At 38.6% G+C, this 25,922-nt stretch overlaps 1 protein-coding gene across 1 annotated transcript in view; it reads left to right on the top strand.

Moving 5' to 3' along the window:
• FREM3 (FRAS1 related extracellular matrix 3) overlaps nt 1–25,922 on the top strand; it is a 52,702-nt gene that overhangs the window by 13,286 nt on the left and 13,494 nt on the right. The window contains 5 exon segments of the mRNA XM_060098131.1: nt 16,213–16,359; nt 17,989–18,033; nt 18,036–18,218; nt 20,919–21,019; nt 21,021–21,045. Of these exon segments, the coding sequence (XP_059954114.1) occupies nt 16,213–16,359; nt 17,989–18,033; nt 18,036–18,218; nt 20,919–21,019; nt 21,021–21,045 (501 nt within the window).

Below are 25,922 nucleotides of genomic sequence, written 5' to 3'. Positions count from 1 at the left end.
GGACTGAGAAAATATTTGAAGAGATTATAATTGAAAACTTCCCTAATATGGGAAAGGAAATAGTTAATCAAGTCCAGGAGGCACAGAGAGTCCCATACAGAATAAATCCAAGGAGAAATACACCAAGACACATATTAATCAAACTGTCAAATATTAAACACAAAGAAATCATATTAAAAGCAGCAAGGCAAAAACAACAAATAACACACAAGGGAATCCCCATCAGGATAACAGCTGATCTCTCAGCAGAAACTCTACAAGCCAGAAGGGAGTGGCAGGGCATACTTAAAGTGATGAAAGAGAAAAACCTGCAACCAAGATTACTCTACCCAGCAAGGATCTCATTCAGATTTGATGGAAAAATTAAAACCTTTACAGACAAGCAAAAGCTGAGAGAGTTCAGCACCACCAAACCAGCTTTACAACAAATGCTAAAGGAACTTCTCTAGGCAAGAAATACAACAGAAGGAAAAGAACTACAATAACGAACCCAAAACAATTAAGAAAATGGGAATAGGAACATACATATCAATAATTACCTTAAATGTAAATGGACTAAATGCTCCCACCAAAAGACACAGACTGGCTGAATGGATACAAAAACAAGACCCATATATATGCTGTCTACAAGAGACCCACTTCAGACCTAGAGACACATACAGACTGAAAGTAAGGGGATGGAAAAAGATATTCCATGCAAATGGAAACCAAAAGAAAGCTGGAGTAGCAATTCTCATATCAGACAAAATAGACTTTAAAATAAAGACTACTAGAAGAGACAAAGAAGGACACTACATAATGCTCAAGGGATCAATCCAAGAAGATGATATAACAATTGTAAATATTTATGCACCAAACATAGGAGCACCTCAATACATAAGGGAAATATTAACAGCCATAAAAGGAGAAATCGACAGTAACACAATCATAGTAGGGGACTTTAACACCCCACTTTCACCAATGGACAGGTCATCCAAAATGAAAATAAATAAGGAAACACAAGCTTTAAATGATACATTAAACAAGATGGACTTAATTGATATTTACAGGACATTCCATCCAAAAACAACAGAATACACATTTTTCTCAAGTGCTCATGGAACATTCTCCAGGATAGATCATATCTTGGGTCACAAATCAAGCCTTGGTAAATTTAAGAAAATTGAAATTGTATCAAGTATCTTTTCCGACCACAATGCTATGAGACTAGATATCAATTACAGGAAAAGAGCTGTAAAACATACAAACACATGGAGGCTAAACAATACACTACTTAATAACGAAGTGATCACTGAAGAAGTCAAAGAGGAAATTAAAAAATACCTAGAAACAAATGACAATGGAGACACGACGACCCAAAACCTATGGGATGCAGCAAAAGCAGTTCTAAGAGGGAAGTTTATGGCAATACAATCCCACCTTAAGAAACAGGAAATATCTCGAATAAACAACCTAACCTTGCACCTAAAGCAATTAGAGAAAGAAGAACAAAAACATCCCAAAGTTAGCAGAAGGAAAGAAATCATAAAAATCAGATCAGAAATAAATGAAAAAGAAATGAAGGAAACGATAGCAAAGATCAATAAAACTAAAAGCTGGTTCTTTGAGAAGATAAACAAAATTGATAAACCATTAGCCAGACTCATCAAGAAAAAAAGGGAGAAGACTCAAATCAATAGAATTAGAAATGAAAAAGGAGAAGTAACAACTGACACTGCAGAAATACAAAAGATCATGAGAGATTACTATAAGCAACTCTATGCCAATAAAATGGACAACCTGGAAGAAATGGACAAATTCTTAGAAATGCACAACCTGCCAAGACTGAATCAGGAAGAAATAGAAAATATGAATAGACCAATCACAAGCACTGAAATTGAAACTGTGATCAAAAATCTTCCAACAAACAAAAGCCCAGGACCAGATGGCTTCACAGGTGAATTCTATCAAGCATTTAGAGAAGAGCTAACACCTATCCTTCTCAAACTCTTCCAAAATATAGCAGAGGGAGGAACACTCCCAAACTCATTCTACGAGGCCACCATCACCTTGATACCAAAACCAGACAAGGATGTCACAAAGAAAGAAAACTACAGGCCAATATCACTGATGAACATAGATGCAAAAATCCTCAACAAAATACTAGCAAACAGAATCCAACAGCACATTAAAACGATCATACACCATGATCAAGTGGGGTTTATTCCAGGAATGCAAGGATTCTTCAATATACGCAAATCAATCAATGTGATACACCATATCAACAAACTGAAGGAGAAAAACCATATGATCATCTCAATAGATGCAGAGAAAGCTTTTGACAAAATTCAACACCCATTTATGATAAAAACCCTGCAGAAAGTAGGCATAGAGGGAACTTTCCTCAACATAATAAAGGCCATATATGACAAACCCACAGCCAGCATCGTCCTCAATGGTGAAAAACTGAAACCATTTCCACTAAGATCAGGAACAAGACAAGGTTGCCCACTCTCACCACTCTTATTCAACATAGTTTTGGAAGTTTTAGCCACAGCAATCAGAGAAGAAAAGGAAATAAAAGGAATCCAAATGGGAAAAGAAGAAGTAAAGCTGTCACTGTTTGCAGATGACATGATACTATACATAGAGAATCCTAAAGATGCTACCAGAAAACTACTAGAGCTAATCAATGAATTTGGTAAAGTTACAGGATACAAAATTAATGCACAGAAATCTCTGGCATTCCTATATACTAATGATGAAAAATCTGAAAGTGAAATCAAGGAAACACTCCCATTTACCATTGCAACAAAAAGAATAAAATATCTAGGAATAAACCTACCTAAGGAGACAAAAGACCTGTATGCAGAAAATTATAAGACACTGATGAAAGAAATTAAAGATGATACAAATAGATGGAGAGATGTACCATGTTCTTGGATTGGAAGAATCAACATTGTGAAATGACTCTACTACCCAAAGCAATCTACAGATTCAATGCAATACCTATCAAACTACCAATGGCATTTTTCACAGAACTAGAACAAAAAATTTCACAATTTATATGGAAACACAAAAGACCCCGAATAGCCAAAGCAATCTTGAGAACGAAAAACGGAGCTGGAGGAATCAGGCTCCCTGACTTCAGACTATACTACTAAGCTACAGTAATCAAGACAGCATGGTACTGGCACAAAAACAGAAAGATAGATCAATGGAACAGGATAGAAAGCCCAGAGATAAACCCACGGACATATGGTCACCTTATCTTTGATAAAGGAGGCAGGAATGTACAGTGGAGAAAGGACAGTCTCTTCAATAAGTGGTGCTGGGAAAACTGGACAGGGACATGTAAAAGTATGAGATTAGATCACTCCCTAACACCATACACAAAAATTAGCTCAAAATGGATTAAAGACCTAAATGTAAGGCCAGACACTATGAAACTCCTAGAGGAAAACATAGGCAGAACACTCTATGACATAAATCACAGCAAGATCCTTTTTGACCCACCTCCTAGAGAAATGGAAATAAAGACAAAAATAAACACATGGGACCTACTGAAACTTAAAAGCTTTTGCACAGCAAAGGAAACCATAAACAAGACGAAAAGACAACCCTCAGAATGGGAGAAAATATTTGCAAATGAAGCAACTGACAAAGGATTAATCTCCAAAATTTATAAGCAGCTCATGCAGCTCAATAGCAAAAAAACAAACAACCCAATCCAAAAATGGGCAGAAGAACTAAATAGACATTTCTTCACAGAAGATATACAGACTGCCATCAAACACATGAAAGGATGCTCAACATCTTTACTCATTAGAGAAATGCAAATCAAAACTACAATGAGATATCATCTCACACCAGTCAGAATGGCCATCATCAAAAAATGTAGAAACAATAAATGCTGGAGAGGGTGTGGAAAAAAGGGAACACTCTTGCACTGCTGGTGGGAATGTGAATTGGTACAGCCACTATGGAGAACGGTATGGAGGTTCCTTAAAAAACTACAAATAGAACTACCATATGACCCAGCAATCCCACTACTGGGCATATACCCTGAGAAAACCATAATTCAAAAAGAGACATGTACCAAAATGTTCATAGCAGCCCTATTTACAATAGCCCAGAGATGGAAACAACCTAAGTGTCCATCATCGGATGAATGGATAAAGAAGATGTGGCACATATATACAATGGAATATTACTCAGCCATAAAAAGAAATGAAATTGAGCTATTTGTAATGAGGTGGATGGACCTAGAGTCTGTCATACAGAGTGAAGTAAGTCAGAAAGAGAAAGACAAATACTGTATGCTGACACATATATATGGAATTTAAGAAAAAAATGTCATCAAGAACATAGGGGTAAGACAGGAATAAAGACACAGACCTACTAGAGCATGGACTTGAGGATATGGGGAGGGGGAAGGGTAAGCTGTGACAAAGTGAAAGAGCGGCATGGACATATATACACTACCAAACGTAAGGTAGATAGCTAGTGGGAAGCAGCCGCATAGCACAGGGAGATCAGCTCGGTTCTTTGTGACCGCCTGGAGGGGTGGGATAGGGAGGGTGGGAGGGAGACGCAAAAGGGAGGGGATATGGGAACATATGTATATGTATAACTGATTAAATTTGTAAAAAAAAAAAAAAAAAACACAATAAATGAAATAAAAAATACTCTAGAAGGGATCAATAGCAGAATAACTGAGGCAGAAGAACGGATAAGTGAGGTGGAAGATAAAATAGTGGAAATAACTGCTGCACAGCAAAATAAAGAAAAAAGAATGAAAAGAACAGAGGACAGTTTCAGAGACCTCTGGGACAACATTAAACGCACCAACATTCGAATTATAGGGGTTCCAGAAGAAGAAGAGAGAAAGGGACTGAGAAAATATTTGAAGAGATTATAGTTGAAAACTTCCCTAATATGGGAAAGGAAATAGTTAATCAAGTCCAGGAGGCACAGAGAGTCCCATACAGAATAAATCCAAGGAGAAATACACCAAGACACATATTAATCAAACTGTCAAAAATTAAACACAAAGAAATCCTATTAAAAGCAGCAAGGCAAAAACAACAAATAACACACAAGGGAATCCCCATCAGGATAACAGCTGATCTCTCAGCAGAAACTCTACAAGCCAGAAGGGAGTGGCAGGACATAATTAAAGTGATGAAGGAGAAAAACCTGCAACCAAGATTACTCTACCCAGCAAGGATCTCATTCAGATTTGATGGAGAAATTAAAACGTTTACAGACAAGCAAAAGCTGAGAGAATTCAGCACCACCAAACCAGCTTTACAACAAATGCTAAAGGAACTTCTCTAGGCAAGAAACACAACAGAAGGAAAAGAACTACAATAACGAACCCAAAACAATTAAGAAAATGGGAATAGGAACATACATATCAATAATTACCTTAAATGTAAATGGACTAAATGCTCCAACCAAAAGACACAGATTGGCTGAATGGATACAAAAACAAGACCCATATATATGCTGTCTACAAGAGACCCACTTCAGACCTAGAGACACATACAGACTGAAAGTAAGGGGATGGAAAAAGATATTCCATGCAAATGGAAACCAAAAGAAAGCTGGAGTAGCAATTCTCATATCAGACAAAATAGACTTTAAAATAAAGACTACTAGAAGAGACAAAGAAGGACACTACATAATGATCAAGGGATCGATCCAAGAAGAAGATATAACAATTGTAAATATTTATGCACCAAACATAGGAGCACCCCAATACATAAGGGAAATATTAACAGCCATAAAAGGAGAAATCGACAGTAACACAATCATAGTAGGGGACTTTAACACCCCACTTTCACCAATGGATAGGTCATCCAAAATGAAAATAAATAAGGAAACACAAGCTTTAAATGATACATTAAACAAGATGGACTTAATTGATATTTATAGGACATTCCATCCAAAAACAACAGAATACACATTTTTCTCAAGTGCTCATGGAACATTCTCCAGGATAGATCATATCTTGGGTCACAAATCAAGCCTTGGTAAATTTAAGAAAATTGAAATTGTATCAAGTATCTTTTCCGACCACAATGCTATGAGACTAGATATCAATTACAGGAAAAGAGCTGTAAAACATACAAACACATGGAGGCTAAACAATACACTACTTAATAACGAAGTGATCACTGAAGAAATCAAAGAGGAAATTAAAAAATACCTAGAAACAAATGACAATGGAGACACGACGACCCAAAACCTATGGGATGCAGCAAAAGCAGTTCTAAGAGGGAAGTTTATGGCAATACAATCCCACCTTAAGAAACAGGAAACATCTCGAATAAACAACCTAACCTTTCACCTAAAGCAATTAGAGAAAGAAGAACAAAAACATCCGAAAGTTAGCAGAAGGAAAGAAATCATAAAAATCAGATCAGAAATAAATGAAAAAGAAATGAAGGAAACGATAGCAAAGATCAATAAAACTAAAAGCTGGTTCTTTGAGAAGATAAACAAAATTGATAAACCATTAGCCAGACTCATCAAGAAAAAAAGGGAGAAGACTCAAATTAATAGAATTAGAAATGAAAAAGGAGAAGTAACAACTGACACTGCAGAAATACAAAAGATCATGAGAGATTACTATAAGCAACTCTATGCCAATAAAATGGACAACCTGGAAGAAATGGACAAATTCTTAGAAATGCACAACCTGCCAAGACTGAATCAGGAAGAAATAGAAAATATGAATAGACCAATCACAAGCACTGAAATTGAAACTGTGATAAAAAATCTTCCAACAAACAAAAGCCCAGGACCAGATGGCTTCACAGGGGAATTCTATCAAGCATTTAGAGAAGAGCTAACACCTATCCTTCTGAAACTCTTCCAAAATATAGCAGAGGGAGGAACACTCCCAAACTCATTCTATGAGGCCACCATCACCTTGATACCAAAACCAGACAAGGATGTCACAAAGAAAGAAAACTACAGGCGAATATCACTGATGAACATAGATGCAAAAATCCTCAACAAAATACTAGCAAACAGAATCCAACAGCACATTAAAATGATCATACACCATGATCAAGTGGGGTTTATTCCAGGAATGCAAGGATTCTTCAATATACGCAAATCAATCAACGTGATACACCATATTAACAAATTGAAGGAGAAAAACCATATGATCATCTCAATAGATGCAGAGAAAGCTTTTGACAAAATTCAACACCCATTTATGATAAAAACCCTGCAGAAAGTAGGCATAGAGGGAACTTTCCTCAACATAATAAAGGCCATATATGACAAACCCACAGCCAGCATCGTCCTCAATGGTGAAAAACTGAAACCATTTCCACTAAGATCAGGGACAAGACAAGGTTGCCCACTCTCACCACTCTTATTCAACATAGTTTTGGAAGTTTTAGCCACAGCAATCAGAGAAGAAAAGGAAATAAAAGGAATCCAAATCGGAAAAGAAGAAGTAAAGCTGTCACTGTTTGCAGATGACATGATACTATACATAGAGAACCCTAAAGATGCTACCAGAAAACTACTAGAGCTAATCAATGAATTTGGTAAAGTTGCAGGATACAAAATTAATGCACAGAAATCTCTGGCATTCCTATATACTAATGATGAAAAATCTGAACGTGAAATCAAGGAAACACTCCCATTTACCATTGCAACAAAAAGAATAAAATATCTAGGAATAAACCTACCTAAGGAGACAAAAGACCTGTATGCAGAAAATTATAAGACACTGATGAAAGAAATTAAAGATGATACAAATAGATGGAGAGATGTACCATGTTCTTGGATTGGAAGAATCAACATTGTGAAAATGACTCTACTACCCAAAGCAATCTACAGATTCAATGCAATCCCTATCAAACTACCACTGGCATTTTTCACAGAACTAGAACAAAAAATTTCACAATTTGTATGGAAACACAAAAGACCCCGAATAGCCAAAGCAATCTTGAGAACGAAAAATGGAGCTGGAGGAATCAGGCTCCCTGACTTCAGACTATACTACAAAGCTACAGTAATCAAGACAGTATGGTACTGGCACAAAAACAGAAAGATAGATCAATGGAACAGGATAGAAAGCCCAGAGATAAACCCACGGACATATGGTCACCTTATCTTTGATAAAGGAGGCAGGAATGTACAGTGGAGAAAGGACAGTCTCTTCAATAAGTGGTGCTGGGAAAACTGGACAGGGACATGTAAAAGTATGAGATTAGATCACTCCCTAACACCATACACAAAAATAAGCTCAAAATGGATTAAAGACCTAAATGTAAGGCCAGACACTATCAAACTCCTAGAGGAAAACATAGGCAGAACACTCTATGACATAAATCACAGCAAGATCTTTTTTGACCCACCTCCTAGAGAAATGGAAATAAAGACAAAAATAAACACATGGGACCTAATGAAACTTCAAAGCTTTTGCACAGCAAAGGAAACCATAAACAAGACCAAAAGACAACCCTCAGAATGGGAGAAAATATTTGCAAATGAAGCAACTGACAAAGGATTAATCTCCAAAATTTATAAGCAGCTCATGCAGCTCAATAGGAAAAAAACAAACAACCCAATCCAAAAATGGGCAGAAGACCTAAATAGACATTTCTCCACAGAAGATATACAGACTGCCAACAAACACATGAAAGGATGCTCAACATCTTTACTCATTAGAGAAATGCAAATCAAAACTACAATGAGATATCATCTCACACCAGTCAGAATGGCCATCATCAAAAAATCTAGAAACAATAAATGCTGGAGAGGGTGTGGAAAAAAGGGAACACTCTTGCACTGCTGGTGGGAATGTGAATTGGTACAGCCACTATGGAGAACGGTATGGAGGTTCCTTAAAAAACTACAAATAGAACTACCATATGACCCAGCAATCCCACTACTGGGCATATACCCTGAGAAAACCATAATTCAAGAAGAGACATGTACCAAAATGTTCATAGCAGCCCTATTTACAATAGCCCGGAGATGGAAACAACCTAAGTGTCCATCATCGGATGAATGGGTAAAGAAGATGTGGCACATATATACAATGGAATATTACTCAGCCATAAAAAGAAATGAAATTGAGCTATTTGTAATGAGGTGGATGGACCTAGAGTCTGTCATACAGAGTGAAGTAAGTCAGAAAGAGAAAGACAAATACTGTATGCTGACACATATATATGGAATTTAAGAAAAAAAAATGTCATGAAGAACATAGGGGTAAGACAGGAATAAAGACACAGACCTACTAGAGCATGGACTTGAGGATATGGGGAGGGGGAAGGGTAAGCTGTGACAAAGTGAAAGAGCGGCATGGACATATATACACTACCAAACGTAAGGTAGATAGCTAGTGGGAAGCAGCCGCATAGCACAGGGAGATCAGCTTGGTTCTTTGTGACCGCCTGGAGGGGTGGGATAGGGAGGGTGGGAGGGAGACGCAAAAGGGAGGGGATATGGGAACATATGTATATGTATAACTGATTAAATATGTAAAATAAAAATTAAAAAAAAATAAAAATAAAAATAAATTTAAAAAAAAAGAAAATACTAGCAAACAGAATCCAATGACACATTAAAAGGATCATTAAAAAAAAAAAAAAAGATATCACCAAATAGGGCTTCCCTGGTGGCACAGTGGTTGAGAGTCCGCCTGCCGATGCAGGGGACACGGGTTCGTGCCCCGGTCCGGGAAGATCCCACATGCCATGAGCGGCTGGGCCCGTGAGCCATGGCCGCTGAGCCTGCGCATCCAGAGCCTGTGCTCTGCAACGGGAGAGGCCACAACAGTGAGAGGCCCATGTACCGCAAAAAAAATAAAAAAATAAAGATATCACCAAATAAATATTTTGATATCACCAAATAAATATTTTGGAAGTGAGTGTAAGTTGTTTCACAGGGTCAGTAATCAGAAGCATGAATATGAAATATGTGATACTAAGCACAGAGGATGCACCTGGATGTGGTACTTACCGAGTCAGACACTGACTGGCTCTCCGGGATACTGAGGGCCACGACCCCTCTTGCTGCCTCAACAACCCCATTAGTCTGGTGTGTGGAGCCGGAATTCACTGCTTCTGTGTCTTCTCCCTAATGAAAAATCAAGACTCTGTCATGGGCAATTTATTTAAATTACTAGATTGCTTAGGGAACAGAGACCCCTAGCATCCCTGGCCCTAAAGCACAGTAATCAAATATAGTCTCCACCTCCAATGGGGAGGGCAAAGAAAATAGAGTGAGATTTTTTAAAATTAGATTAAAAGATTCTTTCATTAAATACATGAAATTACCCCATCACTTTGTCTGTATCTATCTAGATTATATCCAAAAATGAGAATGATTATTCTGATTTCCAAATAGGAAGTTGCCATACTACATTACATTAAATTACGTTCTCTGGAAGGAAGAACATGTTTCACATCTTCCTTGAATCCTATACACTCTAAAGAAGGAAGAAAGCATAATGTTTTCTCCCTTCCAGTTAACCCATATGGAGCCCTAACTCCCAAACAGAAATGGCCATTCGCAAATGGCCATTAAGTGTATTTCTACTTTCCTGCTAGTTGGAAACTAGGAAATTGACATTGGTATACTGGGTTTGCATAGTTCTGTGTCACTTTATCACATGTATAGATTTGTGTAATCAAGTAATCAACATATAGAATCTATTTAAAATTATTATTATTGTTTTCTAAAGTCTTGCTTTAAGAGTTTCTTGGGTAATTTTATTTTGTGTCAAAAGCAGCCAATGGTGCCCCTACTGAGGCTTACAGAAGAATCTAATAAAAGCTTGTGGTCTATATTTTTTCACACCACTTCCACTGAGTTTATATTGAAAAACTCTTAAGAAGGAGGGAAAGGACACAGAAAACTTGTATTGTTATCCATAGCAGTAACATGTTGGGTTCATAGCCTTCTAAATGGAGAGCCAAATATATCATCAAGACAGTTTGGAGACATCTCCCAAAAGAATATACCAAACACTTCTTTTTAAAACACATTAGGGCTTCCCTGGTGCGCAGTGGTTAAGAATCCGCCTGCCAATGCAGGGGACACAGGTTCGATGCCTGGTCTGGGAAGATCCCACATGCCGCAGAGCAACTAAGCCCATGTGCAACAACTACTGAGCCTGAGCTCTAGAGCCCACGAGCCACAACTACTGAGCCCACGTGCCACAACTACTGAAGCCCGCGCGCCTAAAGCCCATGCTCCACAACAAGAGAAACCACGGCAATGAGAAGCCCGCGCACCACAACGAAGAATAACCCCTGCTCACCGCAACTAGAGAAAGCCCGCACACAGCAACGAAGACCCAACACAGCCAAAAATAAATAACTACAATAAATAAATTAAAAATAAAAATAAAACACATTAAACCTGCGCCCTGCTGCCCTCACCTGCCCACCAGGTGAGTACAAAGGCTTCTCCCTCCAACACCTGCTCCCACATTTCCAAAGACTGCAGAAGGGGATTTAGAAGCATTGCATGGGAGGAAGCTCGCTGTAGCTGAGGAGAACACACGGAGAGAAATGACTGCAGATAGCTTATCTGTTTGCTCTGGGTTCCCGCCTTTCTGAAGAACCTGATGTTAGCCTACACAAAACAGCCTATTATTTCTCAAAAAGAGAATGGACTTGACCTTTTGGGGTCAGAGACTCCAAGAGGAGACAGCTCTCCTCCACAGCCCTGGGACATGGGCGTTCACACCCACTGAAGGCAGACAACCAGGCAGGCCAAGGAATCACGGATGAGAAGTGAATTACACAAAAGAAATGGGAGTGGAATAATAAATATCCCTGTGCAGGAAGGGAATGTGGCATATTCCACCTAACAAAGCACATTTTTTAGATAGCTACCTACAGCTCCAAGATCAAAGGGAAACAGCTAGGGGAAGAAAATGGAGAATCTGTCTGATATGCAATTTGACTTTTTCTCTTACCCAATTTTCTAATTCTTCTATCTCAAGTTACTTACTTTTCCCTGAATGTACAACTCTATTTTTAAAAAACCCATTATATTTATAATCTGTAGACGTGCAGCTGGAGCTGTACACATCAAGCCACAATTCAGAGTAGCACATTTCCTCAAAATGAGGCACTGTGAAGCATTTTCCAAATGACTAATGACATTAACTGACACTTTGTGACAATTGTCAGTTATAGGTATTATTTCCAAATGCATAATGAATAGGTGCTTATGAAATTCAAATACATTATCAAATTATATTATGTTGGTAGCTGTAGAAGCTAAATGCTTATGACAATGAAGCTATTTGAAAATGGCATGGAGTAGTAGAAAACATAAGTATATATAATATTATATTTTCATTGGGTGATTATTAAACATTTAAGATCAAATATCCTATTCAATTAAATCTTTTTCCAAGTTCAGGGACATAAACCATTAACATTTGACAGTGGCTGCTACTTTATCATTCAGTATTTGATTTTACCTATTTGAGCATCAGCTTTCATTAAATGTATTTTCAAAATTGTCTTTAGCAGTGTATAACCTCTTCTGTTTTGCTTTAAGTTTTAGTTTTAATTTTAAGTTTTAAGTTATTGCATTTTTAAAAGAAGAGGTCATACAGCAACTAGAATTAGTAAATCATTTTCATCAAAATGAAACCTTCCTGAATACAGTATTTGGATAAAATACTTGTACTTTTCCTTTTTTTTTAACCTAATGGGATATAATTGTGAAACATAAATGCATTATGCCCTTCAAATTCAATAAACTAGAAATTCTGCAGTTGGGTGTTTTTCTCCATTATTACTTTAATAGTTACTTTCTAAGCCATTCCTTTTTCAAACTTCACCTTTTTGTGCACTGAGACCCTTTCCTTCTCCTGGTTGGTCCTGTCAGTGCCTGTTCACTGACTCCTATCTCCTTCATCTTGCTTGCCTTTCCTTTTTCTTTTTCTTTTTTGTTTGCAGATTATACTGCCTAGTCCAGTGCCTGGTACATATAGGTATTTGGTGCATGTTTGTCCCTCTTTACCCCCATCCCCTGTTATGCGCTGACATTCTCTTCTTAGAACATTAGAACATCAGTTTTGTTCCACGTAGTTTTTTTAAAACAATTTATTCTCCTGTTGCTTGAAGGAAAATAAATGAACTTAATAATAATAATAACTTAAGCTATAAAAAGGACACTTGCTCACACTTTCCTACACCTCTGATCCACATGCATGCTTTCTTTGTCCCACTCTTTGGGATACTCTTTTCAATTACTTCCTGAATACAGCCCTCTCCACTCTCTCTAACCTGCCAAGACTGTTTAAGCTTTCAGAAGCAAACTAAGTGTCCAACGACAGATGAATAGATAAAGAAGATGTGGCAAATATATACAATGGAATATTACTCAGCCATAAAAAGAAACAAAACTGAATTTTTTATAGTGAGGTGGATGGACCTAGAGACTGTCATACAGAGTGAAGTAAGTCAGAAAGAGAGAAACAAATACCGTATGCTAACATATATGGAATCTAAAAGAAAAAGGTTCTGAAGAACCTAGGGGCAGGACAGGAATAAAGATGCAGACATAGAGAATGGACTTGAGGACACGGGGAGGGGGAAGGGTAAGCTGGGACGAAGTGAGAGAGTGGCATGGACATATATACGCTACCGAATGTAAAATAGATAGCTAGTGGGAAGCAGCCACATAGCACAGGGAAATCAGCTCGGTGCTTTGTGACCACCTAGAGGGGTGGGATAGGGAGGGTGGCAGGGAGATGCAAGAGGGAGGGGATATGGGGATATGTGTATATGTATAGCTGATTCACTTTGTTATACAGCAGAAACTAACACACAATTTTAAAGCAATTATACTCCAATAAAGATGTTTTAAAAAAAAACAACGCATCATATGTGTTCACATGGGTCTCTGACTGCAGAGGACATGTCAACTCCTCAAGAGGTTCAATGGAGTCTACTACCTCTATGCTGGAGGTGAAGACTGCAGCCCCATCCCATGTCCACACTCTTCTAGGGTGGTGGTAGGGATTTCCCCCAGTGCACCAGCTTTTTCAAAAGTACGCTCTTCACAAATCCTCCTCTCTTGCCCACATGCTGCCCGCTTTTGATATGCTTGATCTGATGTTAGGGTTCAGTAGTTGTGGAATTGGTTAGTAAAGCTTTCTGTTACAAACTTTGCATATGGTGGTCTGTCCTGCACTCACTTTGGTATCTGATATCTATTATATTGGGCAATAAGTTGAAAGTGAGTCAGAGAGCCCTAGTTTACATGCTTCTACAAGTGGTTCTTTGTAGCAGCAACCAGTCCCCAGTTGCAGGAGATGCTTTTTCTTCCATTGTAATTCCAAATGTAATTGTAAATTTTGGAGATTAATCCTTTGTCGGTTGCTTAATTTCCAAATATTTTCTCCCATTCTGAGGGTTGTCTTTTCGTCTTGTTTATGTTTTCCTTTGCTGTGCAAAAGCTTTTAAATTTCATCAGGTCCCATTTGTTTATTTTTGTTTTTACTTCCATTTCTCTAGGAGGTGGGTCAAAAAGGATCTTGCTGTGATTTATGTCATGGAGTGTTCTGCCTATGTTTTCCACTAAGGCTTTTATAGTGTCTGGCCTTACAGTTAGGTCTTTAATCCATTTTGAGTTTATTTTTGTGTATGGTGCTACAGATTGTTCTAATTTCATTCTTTTACATGTAGCTGTCCAGTTTTCCCAGCACCACTTATTGAAGAGGCTGTCTTTTCTCCATTTTACACTCTTGACTTCTTTATCAAAGTAAGGTGACCATACGTGTGTGGGTTTATCTCTGGGCTTTCTATCCTGTTCCACTGATGTATATTTCTGTTTTTGTGCCAGTACCATACTCTCTTGATTACTGTAGCTTTGTAGTATAGTCCGAAGTCAGGGAGACTGATTCCTCAAGCTCCGTTTTTCTTTCTCAAGATTGCTTTGGCTATTCGGGGTCTTTTGTGTTTCCATACAAATTGTGAAATTTTTTGGTTCTAGTTCTGTGAAAAATGCCATTGGTAGTTTGATAGGGATTGCATTGAATCTGTAGATTGCTTTGGGTAGTAGAGTCATTTTCACAATGTTGATTCTTCCAATCCAAGAACATGGTATATCTCTCCATCTGTTTATATCATCTTTAAATTTTTTCATCAGTGTCTTGTAGTTTTCTGCATACAGGTCTTTTGTCTCCTTAGGTAGGTTTATTCATAGGCATTTTATTTTATTCTTTTTGTTGCAATGGTAAATGGGAGTGTTTCCTTAATTTTTCTTTCACATTTTTCATCATTAGTGTATAAGAATGCAAGAGATTTCTGTGCATTAATTTTTGTATCCTGCAACTTTACCAAATTCATTGATTAGCTCTAGTTGTTTTCTGGTAGCATCTTTAGGATTCTCTGTGTATAGTATCATGTCATCTGCAAACAGTGACAGCTTTACTTCTTCTTTTCCGATTTGGATTCCTTTTATTTCTTTTTCTTCTCAGATGGCTGTGGCTAAAACTTCCAAAACTATTGAATAATAGTGGTCAGAGTGGACAACCTTGTCTTGTTCCTGATCTTAGAGGAAATGGTTTAAGTTTTTCACTGTTCAGAGCGATATTGGCTGTGGGTTTGTCATATATCGCCTTTATTATGTTGAGGTAAGTTCCCTCTATGCTTACTTTCTGGAGGGTTTTTATCATAAATCAGTGTTGAAATTTGTCAAAAGCTTTTTCTGCATCTATTGAGATGATCATATGGTTTTTCTCCTTCAACTTGTTAATACGGTTTATCACATTGATTGGTTTGCATATATTGAAGAATCCTTGCATTCCTGGGATAAACCCCACTTGATCATGGTGTATGATCCTTTTAATGAGGAGCATTTATTTTTAAAACCCTTGACTTCAACATAAGGGTTTCAGCTCAAAGTTACCTAAGAATCAGTTAACATCTATGCCAGGTGTTCAGTACAGTTTCTGGCCGAGGGTGCCTCTTGCTGTAATAAGTTGGTCCTGGGAAGATATAGATTCAAAGGGAGTTGGAATGGAAAGGGGCTAATTCCAGGCATAGCATCTATTGCCTTCCAGAGGGAAAAATGTTTGCCTAAGTGTGTACGTACTTCTAATAAAATCCACTTTTCATCAAAAAATAAAACCCTTGACTTCAGAAACAAAATGCAAACCCCAATATTTTTTTTTTCATCTAATAGTCCATCTAACATCTCTTTTACCCCTGTCAACAACAGGAGGAAATAAGCTAACAAATCAATGTTTACATCTATCCTGGGCTTGGATTGCTTTGGAGAAAGAGTATTACATTGTGGAGGAAGATTCCACATTCTTAGAAGTGACCCTGACATGCAGGGGACACCTTGGAGAAACATCATTTATCAGTATGTAACTTTGGATTGGTTGTTGGCAAAAGGTAACAGAAACATGAAATTTAGGCTTAAAAATAATGATAAGAGAATGGATTGGAAGAGAATCAATAACAGATTTGGGGGAACTTCTAAAAAATGCATGGGAAATTATGCCATGGTTTTCACTCCATGTACGTTACAGGCTTATGTACAACAATTTATTCTCCTCCTTCTATTTTCCCCCTTTCTTTTTCTTTTTCAACTCAAAGGACTCCAGGAAAATGAAGAGACATTTCATAGCCACATACCACAATCCTCAAGTCACTCCGTTTCTTTCAAAATTGTTTTTAAGCATAGAATACATTATTATGCTTAGTTCTAGCTATTTCTTTTGAAAAATTATTTACAAGTACATGATACATTATTGTGTTTAGTTGTAGCTACTTCTTTTGATTATGTATAATTGTTTTCACCCTATTAGGTTATAAATTCCTCCAATATATGTACAGTGTTCTCTCTTTTCTGTCACTCCTCCTTCCCTGCTTTTCTCTCACTTTCATGCCCCTCTGCTTAGACACCCTCTCTTAGCCAAAAGTATAGTTTATAACTCTAATTCAAAAAGATACATGCACCCCAATGTTCCTAGCAGCACCATTTCCAATAGCCAAGGCATGGAAACAACCCAAGTGCCTATCAACAGACACGTGGGTTAAGAAGATGTGGTATATATATACCACATCGTATATGTGTGTGTGTGCATGTGTGTGTGTGTATATATATATATATATATATATATATATATATATATACATATACACAATGGAATATTACTCAGCCATAAAAAAGAATGAAATAATGCCATTTGCAGCAATATGGATGAACCTAGAGAATATTATACTTGGTTAAGTAAGTCAGACAAAGAAAGACAAATATTATATTATATCACTTATATATGGAATCTAAAAAATAATACAAATGAAACTATATACAAAATAGAAACAGACTCACAGACACAGAAAACAAATTTATGGTTACCAAAAGGGAAAGGGAGTGGGGAGGGATAAATTAGGCATATGGGATTAACAGATACAAACTACTATACATAAAATAGATAAGCAACAAGGGTTTACTATGTATCACAGGGAGCTATATTCAGTATCTTGTAATAACCTATAATGGAAAATAATCTGAAATATATATAGATATATGTATAACTGAATCACTTTGCTATACATGTGAAACTAACACAGTATTGTAAATCAGCTATATTTTGATTTAAAAAAACACAAAGGGCTTCCCTGGTGGCACAGTGGTTGAGAGTCCGCCTGCCGATGCAGGGGACACGGGTTCCTGCCCCAGTCCGGGAAGATCCCACATGCCACGGAGCGGCTGGGCCCGTGAGCCATGGCCGCTGAGCCTGTGTGTCCGGAGCCTGTGCTTTGCAACGGAGAGGCCACGACAGTGAGAGGCCCGTGTACCGCAAAAAAAAAAAAAAAAAAAAACCACACACAAAAGTATAGTTTATAAGTGCCTTCTAGGAACATTAAAAGAAGCAATTTCTGTGTTATTTGCTTTTCATCAACCATAGAAAAACAATAGATGTGAAAGAATATCCCATCCGTCACTTGTTTATATATTTATAGTTTCCTGATTTTTGTTTAGGCATTGTAACCAAAGATGAAACTGCAAATAAAGATATAGATTTAAAGGAAAGGGCCGGAAACAGGTCAAATTCAATCCCGGACAGACTACAGCCACGTGGAGAGTGAGAATTCTATCAGACAATGAATATGAGGCTTCAGAGACCTTCCAGATCATTCTGACAAACCCTGTCAGGGCTGCACTGGAGTTTCCAGAAATGGCAACTGTTGAAATTGTGAATGCTGAAGATGGTATGTGGTTCCTATTAGTATGACCTATTAACTAATATGGGTTCCTGGGTCCATTTCAGGCATTTATACCTCCCTCAAGCTCCATAAGCCACTGGACACGTTCAATCCCACTTAGGGTTTAAAGTTAAGTAAATCAGTCCAAGGCAGTCATTTTTCCTTTGTTCTTAGGATTTTTGAAAGGGATATAGGTTTGCCAACATTCCTTTAACAAAGGCCCAAGTCCTCACTCTTAGTTCTCTGCACACTAAATATGGCGCAGCTTCGCCCCCAAATGGCTAATCCTCAGGACTCATTCCAGGCCACATCTTCTCACAATTTTCTGGGAGCTCCCCACCGGATCAGGTGGAGACCTCATATATCCCTCGCCCTAGATGTGGCCATTGGGAACCAACCAACGGATTCGTTTTTAGCATGTGTTCCACAAAGTTCTGTTATACTTGTGCATCACAGACTTGAATTCATCGGTTCATTCTACTCATTTATTGGTTCATTCATTCAGCAAATATCTCCCCAGAGAAATTAAAAAGGAAAAAATGTTAGCCAGTGATCGTGCTATTTGTTGCCTCTTTTTGTGATAGTAGAAGAATAGTCCCTAAAAGAAGATTTTAGTATTCATATTTGAATGTTAATTAGACACATCGACTATCATGAGAGTTGAAATACTTCAGGGATCCCCTAGAAGTGCATGACTTAACTATCAGGAAGGAAGTCTTAGTTAAATGCCACAAGAATCTATGAAGAATCTCCTGTATCAGCAGGTCCCAAACTGCATAACAGAAAATAAAATAGAATTTCTACAACAGGGTCAGTAAGCTTTCCATGGACCAAGTAAGTCTAGGCAACTTCAAATATCTCCCTTCCTTTGAAGCATCATAATTCACATTAGCTTATTAAGGCTCCTGAGAAATTCTCCTATAAAGAAACCTGTTTAAACTAACACAGTATTGTAAATCAACTATATTTCAATAAAAAAAAGAAAAGAAAAAAGAAACCTGTTTAACTTAGTTTATCTGGTTTTCTCAAATTAGACCATAGACCTTTTTTTTTTTTTTTTTTAATTTGTGGTGCCCAAAGAATATCCTTTAAAATCCTTGAGTTCTAGTTTTCTTGAAACACAATTTGAGAAATACTGTTCTACACGCTTTGCACTCCGGCAGACAAAAATAGAAAACACTGCCCTCACCACCCAATGAATGAGGTATCTGATCCGTTTTGTTGATAACAACACTTAAACACATGAATCAATTAGGAAAGCCAGATGTAAGGGTACATGGCCAAAACAGAGTTCTGAGCTAAGAAAGTGGAAAGATCACCATCATTCCAAACAATTAAGCTTTTTGGAGGAGGCAGGATTTGAGCTGACTCTTGAAGAATAAAATGGGATTTGGATTCCTAGATGGATATGAACAGGCTGCCCAGAATGGGAAAATAGAGAACGTTACTGAATAACTCAGTCCTAATGTATCAGGTTTTTCACATGACATTAATAACTGTAATTCACTTTTAACTTCCTCCATGATGACAACCTTTAGAATCAATTGATGTCCAGACAGTAGACTACCATAGGGAGGTAAAATGGCAGAATGAAAATTATCACTGGTCTTTCTCCTCTGTAACTCGGTACAAGTGTTTTCCAAAGGCAGGAAAATAAAGAAGAAAAAAATTAACAAATGATTAGCTAGATAATTCAACATTGAATTATGGGTAAACTCTTAGTAATAGTTCCAAAAGAAGAAAGGATGGTCTACTACAATATTTTTCCTTCTTGCTTCCATTACTGAGAGGAAGAAATTTTGTGCATGTATGTATATATGATACAGAGGACAGATCTGAGTCTATTAAATGTGGTTTAATCCAGAGAATTACTTCAGTTCTCCACTTGACTCTGTGAGTAGGACAACCCACTTCAAAATTTTATATTTTTAAACAAACACATATATGTTAACTACACAATGCATGCCTAATGAAAAGCCCCGCCCCCCCAAAATAGTACACATAATTCCATCAACAAGAGATGACCAGTATTCATACTCGTATTTCAGTGACTATTCTGATGATGCATATGTGTATATTTTTATGTCCCAAAATGCATGGCAGATAACAATAATATAACAGAAGTGCACACACACATACCCACATACCCAGCTCAGGAAATTTCAGTGGAAATATTATTTTAAGAGTTAAGGCAGGACGAGTAGCTTCTTTTTCTCAACATATTAAGTGTCCAGCCTTGTGTCTTACCATGATATCTGCTCAATAAATGAATCAAATGTTTGTTGAATGAAGCTGGAAAAGATTTTATGCATTAATGAATTATATTACCTGATTGTTAAAAGCATTAAAAACACACACACACTAAAAGTAAAGCAAGGGCAGAAATCTGAGATCTTTATTGAGAAGACCTAAAATGTGACCTCAAAAAAAAAAAAAAAAACACAAAATTGCTGTGATAATTCTTTCCATTTTAGTGCTAGATAACCTTTTTAAGCTTTCAGAAGGTGTCTGCTAAACTCAATTTCACTGCCCCTCCAGCTCCACTTAATGATATATATTTCCTATTCTTACTGTATTTCATGCAGTTAACCATGTTGGAATATATAAGGGTCAAAGATTTTGTATATTTCCGCTCAGGTTAAAATATCACCAATATCACCAATTAAACTTAAGTCTTGCCAAAATGTCTTCTATCATCTTTTCTAGAATCAGCAGTTTATATTCCAGAGGCAGAATACAAAACAGAGGAGGACGTTGGGGAGCTTTTGATCGCTGTAAGGCGGTCTGGAGATACAAACCAGGAACTCAACGGTCATTTGCTCTACACATCAAGGTATGAGGCTTTGTGGGTACTGATATCCAGGAATAGGGTCCTTAGTACAGGACTGTGGTGATGCTGGGAGTGGCCGGGTGGTGAGCCAAGCACTTGGGGAGGACGGAAACCTGGACCATTCATGGTGACTCCCATGCAACTCTCTGCAGGTGCCCTAACTTCTTTGAGCTGATCTCCTCAACCAGGGATAAAATTGTACTCAAAATTGAGATTAAAAACCTCTGCTGTGACTACCCACAAAATTTTGTGAGGGTCAAATGAGACATTCTGTGTAAAATAGTTTATATATGCTGGTGGAAAATATAATGAAGGATTCTTAATTTTAATAGTCATCATGGCATCTAGGAAACAATGTGAAATAGCCTGTGTATAGCACTCAGTCTCTCTTCTTCTCCTCCCAAACTCCCCAACAATTAAAACTGCTCCCCAATCATGGGCCCGGGTGTCCTCACACCTCAAAACAACATCCCATTCTTTCTGACCTCACCAGTCAAAATTTAGCTATCCTGTGTCCACTCCCTAAAGATCCTATTTTCTAACTCACTAGGACCATGAATAGGTGAAAATGATGGAACTACATGAAAACCATCCAAATGAGAATAAGAATAAGCTATAAAAGTAAACTACATTTTTCTACACTCACACCAACATTTCACTTCTGACACCAGATGTGTGCAAGTTTTTCCTACACCAAGCAATTCTCCATTTATGCAGAACCAGCTGGTGTCCTAAAATTCTATTCAATTCTGAAACTATCTACCTGGAGGTAACAGAGACCCCACAGGTTAAGGGCTCAGTCCCACAAGACGGCCTCCACGTCAGATGCCAATCGCAAGTCCAGGTGGTCACCTATGCTTCTGACAGACAGGTTATAAATCAGAGGTTCCCACCACCCCCTCTTTGGGTTTGATACTTTTCTAGAACAGCTAACATAACTCGGGAAAACAGGTTACTTACTAGGTTACATATTAGAAAGGATACAAATCAGAAAGAGCCAGATGGCAGAAATGCATAGGCTAAAGTATGTGGGAAAGGACACAGAACTTCCATGCTCTCTCTAGGTGAGTCACCTGCCCAGCAACCTGGAAGCTCTCTGAACTCCTCTAGCTAGGATTATTTTATGGAGGCTTCCTTACGTAGTCATGATTGATGAAATAATTGGCCATTGGTGAGTAACCTCTAACCCCTCTCCCTTCCCTGGAGGTTAGGGAGTGGGACCAAATTTTCCAACCCTTTGATCACCTGGTTGGTTTCCCTGGCAACGAGTCCCCATCCAGAGCCTCTCTGGGAGCCCCAGACACCAGTCATCTCATTAGCACACAAAAAAAACACATCGCTTCAAAGACTCCAAGGGATTTAGGAGCTGGGTGACAGGAAACAGGGACAAAGACCAAAAGTGTATTATGTCACAGGCTAGTTTACTGAGAGGTCACTATAGCAAGAGGATCAGCCACCATCACTTGCATCTGGCAGAGACTCAAAGTCAAGCAGAGGAGTGGAAAGCTTTACAGTGAAAAAGAGAGAAGGCATGGACATATATACACTACCAAGTATAAAACCCATAGCTAGTGGGAAGCAGCCGCACAGCACAGGGAGATCAGCTCGGTGCTTTGTGACCACCTAGAGGGGTGGGATAAGGAGGGTGGGAGGGAGATGCAAGAGGAAGGAGATATGGAGATATGTGTATATGTATAGCTGATTCACTTTGTTATAAAGCAGAAACACACACACCACTGTAAAGAAATTATACTCCAATAAAGATGTTAAAAAAAAAAAAAAGAGAGAGAGAGAAGGCTTGGGGGCTGTTGGCTTGGGGAAGCTGGAGGCGCCTGTGTAATTGACCAGGGGAGCATATTTGGCTTTCTTTGGTTGTTCCTAAATTGGAAGCCAGGGCAAAAATCAGAGAAGCCGGGAGTTATTAAGTTCTGACGATTTGGGGTGGATTGTTAACAGAGGTTGTGGTTTGACTTCCTACACGAGTTACTGCAGATTGTGGGTCAGAGTTCTATTTTTACACATGATCTGACCACTCCCTTTGCATATATCCCATCTGTCAAAATCTATGCTCACACTTGCTAAACATCTGACTGTGCACAGTGTAACCTCCACAATAAAGAATTATCTATACAAAATATCAGTAGTGCCAAGACTGAGAAGAGGAATAAGAATAAATTCTCCTCTGCCCCAGACGACAAGGGATTTGGCAGTAAGCCAACAATTTATTTTGAGTTACTCAAAACCAACTACAAAGGGCTTCCCTGGTGGCGCAGTGGTTGAGTGTCCACCTGCCGATGCAGGGGACACGGGTTCGTGCCCCAGTCCGGGAAGATCCCACGTGCCGCGGAGCAGCTGGGCCCGTGAGCCATGGCCACTGAGCCTGTGCGTCCGGAGCCTGTGCTCCACAACGGGAGAGGCCACAACAGTGAGAGGCCCGCATACCGCAAAACAAACAAACAAAAAACCAACTACAAGGACAGGCCTTGTAGAACATCTTTAAGATCTTCATGTGTGTGTTTGGCTATATGTTTAGGGTTGAGCAGCCCTATAGCCTGTTCTTTAAGTACGACTCCCCTCTTGAAGGCACCAGATACTTCCAGCTACATCTAACTTCAACTCTTAAGTTTTACCCTGGTGTTACCTCATGCAGGAAAAGCAACAAGAAGAAATAACAAGGTGAAGTAGTCCTTGAGGTCTTCTTTGTCAGTTGATCCCTGGGAGGATGTGCCAGCTCTCTCTTCCAAGTCCACACAGGGCTCCAGTTGGAGTCTTACAAGGAACGAGGGCCTGGGCAAGTGGGGCAGTGGCCGCAGGTGGGCAGAGCAGCTGATGGAGAAATTGCCCTCATCCTCTGCTCTATGATTCCAGCTGGGCTACGTCCGGTACCAGTGGCATATTCTATGTCCATGAGCAGAGTGTCTGGAAGACAACGATTCTGTGAATGGGAGAAATGAAATAGTAAACAGCCCAATTTGGAAGATTATGTGTAATTGCTAAAATGGAAGGGACTATCCCTCTGCCTCTGGAAAGAGCTACCCTTGGGAAGACAAGTAGAAAGAACCAGAAAACTCAGAGTGTCTGGCTGTGAGCCAGCTGGGATATGGGGATGCCTCCACCTCAAGTGGGAGAAGCTACACCCAAATTGACCTCCCCATAAGGTCTTCAGGTTCAAGAGAGCTGGTGTTCCCAGCAAACTTCCTGCATAGCTGACAGCGAGAACTTTTACAATTTTTATGCATATTCAAGTGTCGTGGTATTTGTCGTCACCACTCCCTACAGTTACTTAAATATCTCAGTGGATAAAAGTTCAATTTGGTTATTTAAGCCTTTCTGGAAGTCTTGTTAAAATAAATGTTTACCAATTACTTATTTTCATGAATAAAATAAGCATAAGCTGATGTATAAATAGTTGAATGGAAAGGAGACTCACGCTCTGTACATTAATAATAATTCACAGATGATAAATATGTATTACACTTATAAGCAGGTGAAAGGAGTGACTAGTTTTATGCTGTGCTTTCATGGTGACCTCAGGGTCCCAAAATATCTGTCGTCAGTATTCTCAGACAATAACATGGAGGTGTTGCATTAAAAAAGCATTGTCTGGGAGAGGAAGAAGAGCTGAGGAATAAACTCTCCTTCACTGGCTGAGAACAGCTGCTCTATAGTAAAATGTTTAAGCTCAGGGATATGCTGGGAAAGGATGTGCAAATTAGATACTTCTTAACCCTGTCTTATTCTCAAAATAAATGCCATCTGTCTTTTTCTTCTTATTAGTCACTTTTTTTGTTGTTGTTAGGAAATTGCTCCTATTGGAAAAATAGCCAATGCAGAGCAAACCACAGAACATAAAACCAAGGGAACGGGAACAGTATTGAGTCATCCTGTGGTTTTAGTCAACCCCAAGTCAAGTATGCTGAGGTTTTTAAATAATCAGCTTTATCCAGTTAAAAGGGATTGTGTGGTAAACCACAGCCATGGGCCACCCCACTCCTCTGATTGGCTGTTTCTCCGGGTCAAGTTAAGGAGGAGGTGAAAAGCAGTTTCCAAGCACATCCAGCGAAAGACTTTCTCCTTTCTTTCCTTTAGAAAAAAAATTTGCTTATTTATTTGGTTATAGGTGTATATGTAAGTTATAGAAGTTATACCTTGCATCTCAGAGGGGTTCTTTGGATAATTTAGAAGCTCCTTGACTGTAGGTCAGCTGGGGGTACATGCTCTTGTATATCAGAACATGTCTTTATATCAACCTCAGTCTTGAAACTCTAGATTGACAGTTACTATCTCCCAGCATTTTGAAGTTATCATTCCATTGTCTTCCAGCTTCCATTGTCTTGTTAAGAAGTCTGCCCTTAGTCTAAAAGTTGTCTTTCTAATGATTTATCTTCTCTGTGCATTTAAGATATTCTCACATTTATTTGATCTGAATCTGTGAAAGGTCTGGGGGCTTTACTTGAAGAAGTTTTCCTCTAAGGAGGATCTACATTGCTTCTTCTGGGATCAAGAGCGATGCTGACCCAGAAACACTCCTGATCCCCTGTGTCCCAGGCTAAATCCCAGAGTTTCAGACTCAGCTCCCTGATGGTGCCACAGGCCCATGGCCCAGTCTCCCCTGAAGTGCTGACTCTGAATCCCAGCTTGAGTGGAAGTATCTTCTCTAACTGTAGGGGGGTTGGGGTTTGGGGGTTTTAGGGTATTGTTTTTGTTTTGTTTTGCCCCTTGATGATTTCCCTTACTTCCTGTGAGCACAGAAAAGGCAGAATTATTATTTCTTCTAGATATTTTATAGTGGGAGAGTATCCCAGAATACCTAGCCAGCCAAGTTGCTGGGAACAGAAGTCCCAAAGACTCCTCTAGACAGAAGCTCCGATGCTGCTCCA

This window comes from Mesoplodon densirostris, chromosome 1 (assembly GCF_025265405.1).
Source record: "Mesoplodon densirostris isolate mMesDen1 chromosome 1, mMesDen1 primary haplotype, whole genome shotgun sequence".
Classification (NCBI taxonomy): domain Eukaryota; kingdom Metazoa; phylum Chordata; class Mammalia; order Artiodactyla; family Ziphiidae; genus Mesoplodon; species Mesoplodon densirostris.
This window is presented reverse-complemented; position numbering and strand designations above follow the sequence as displayed.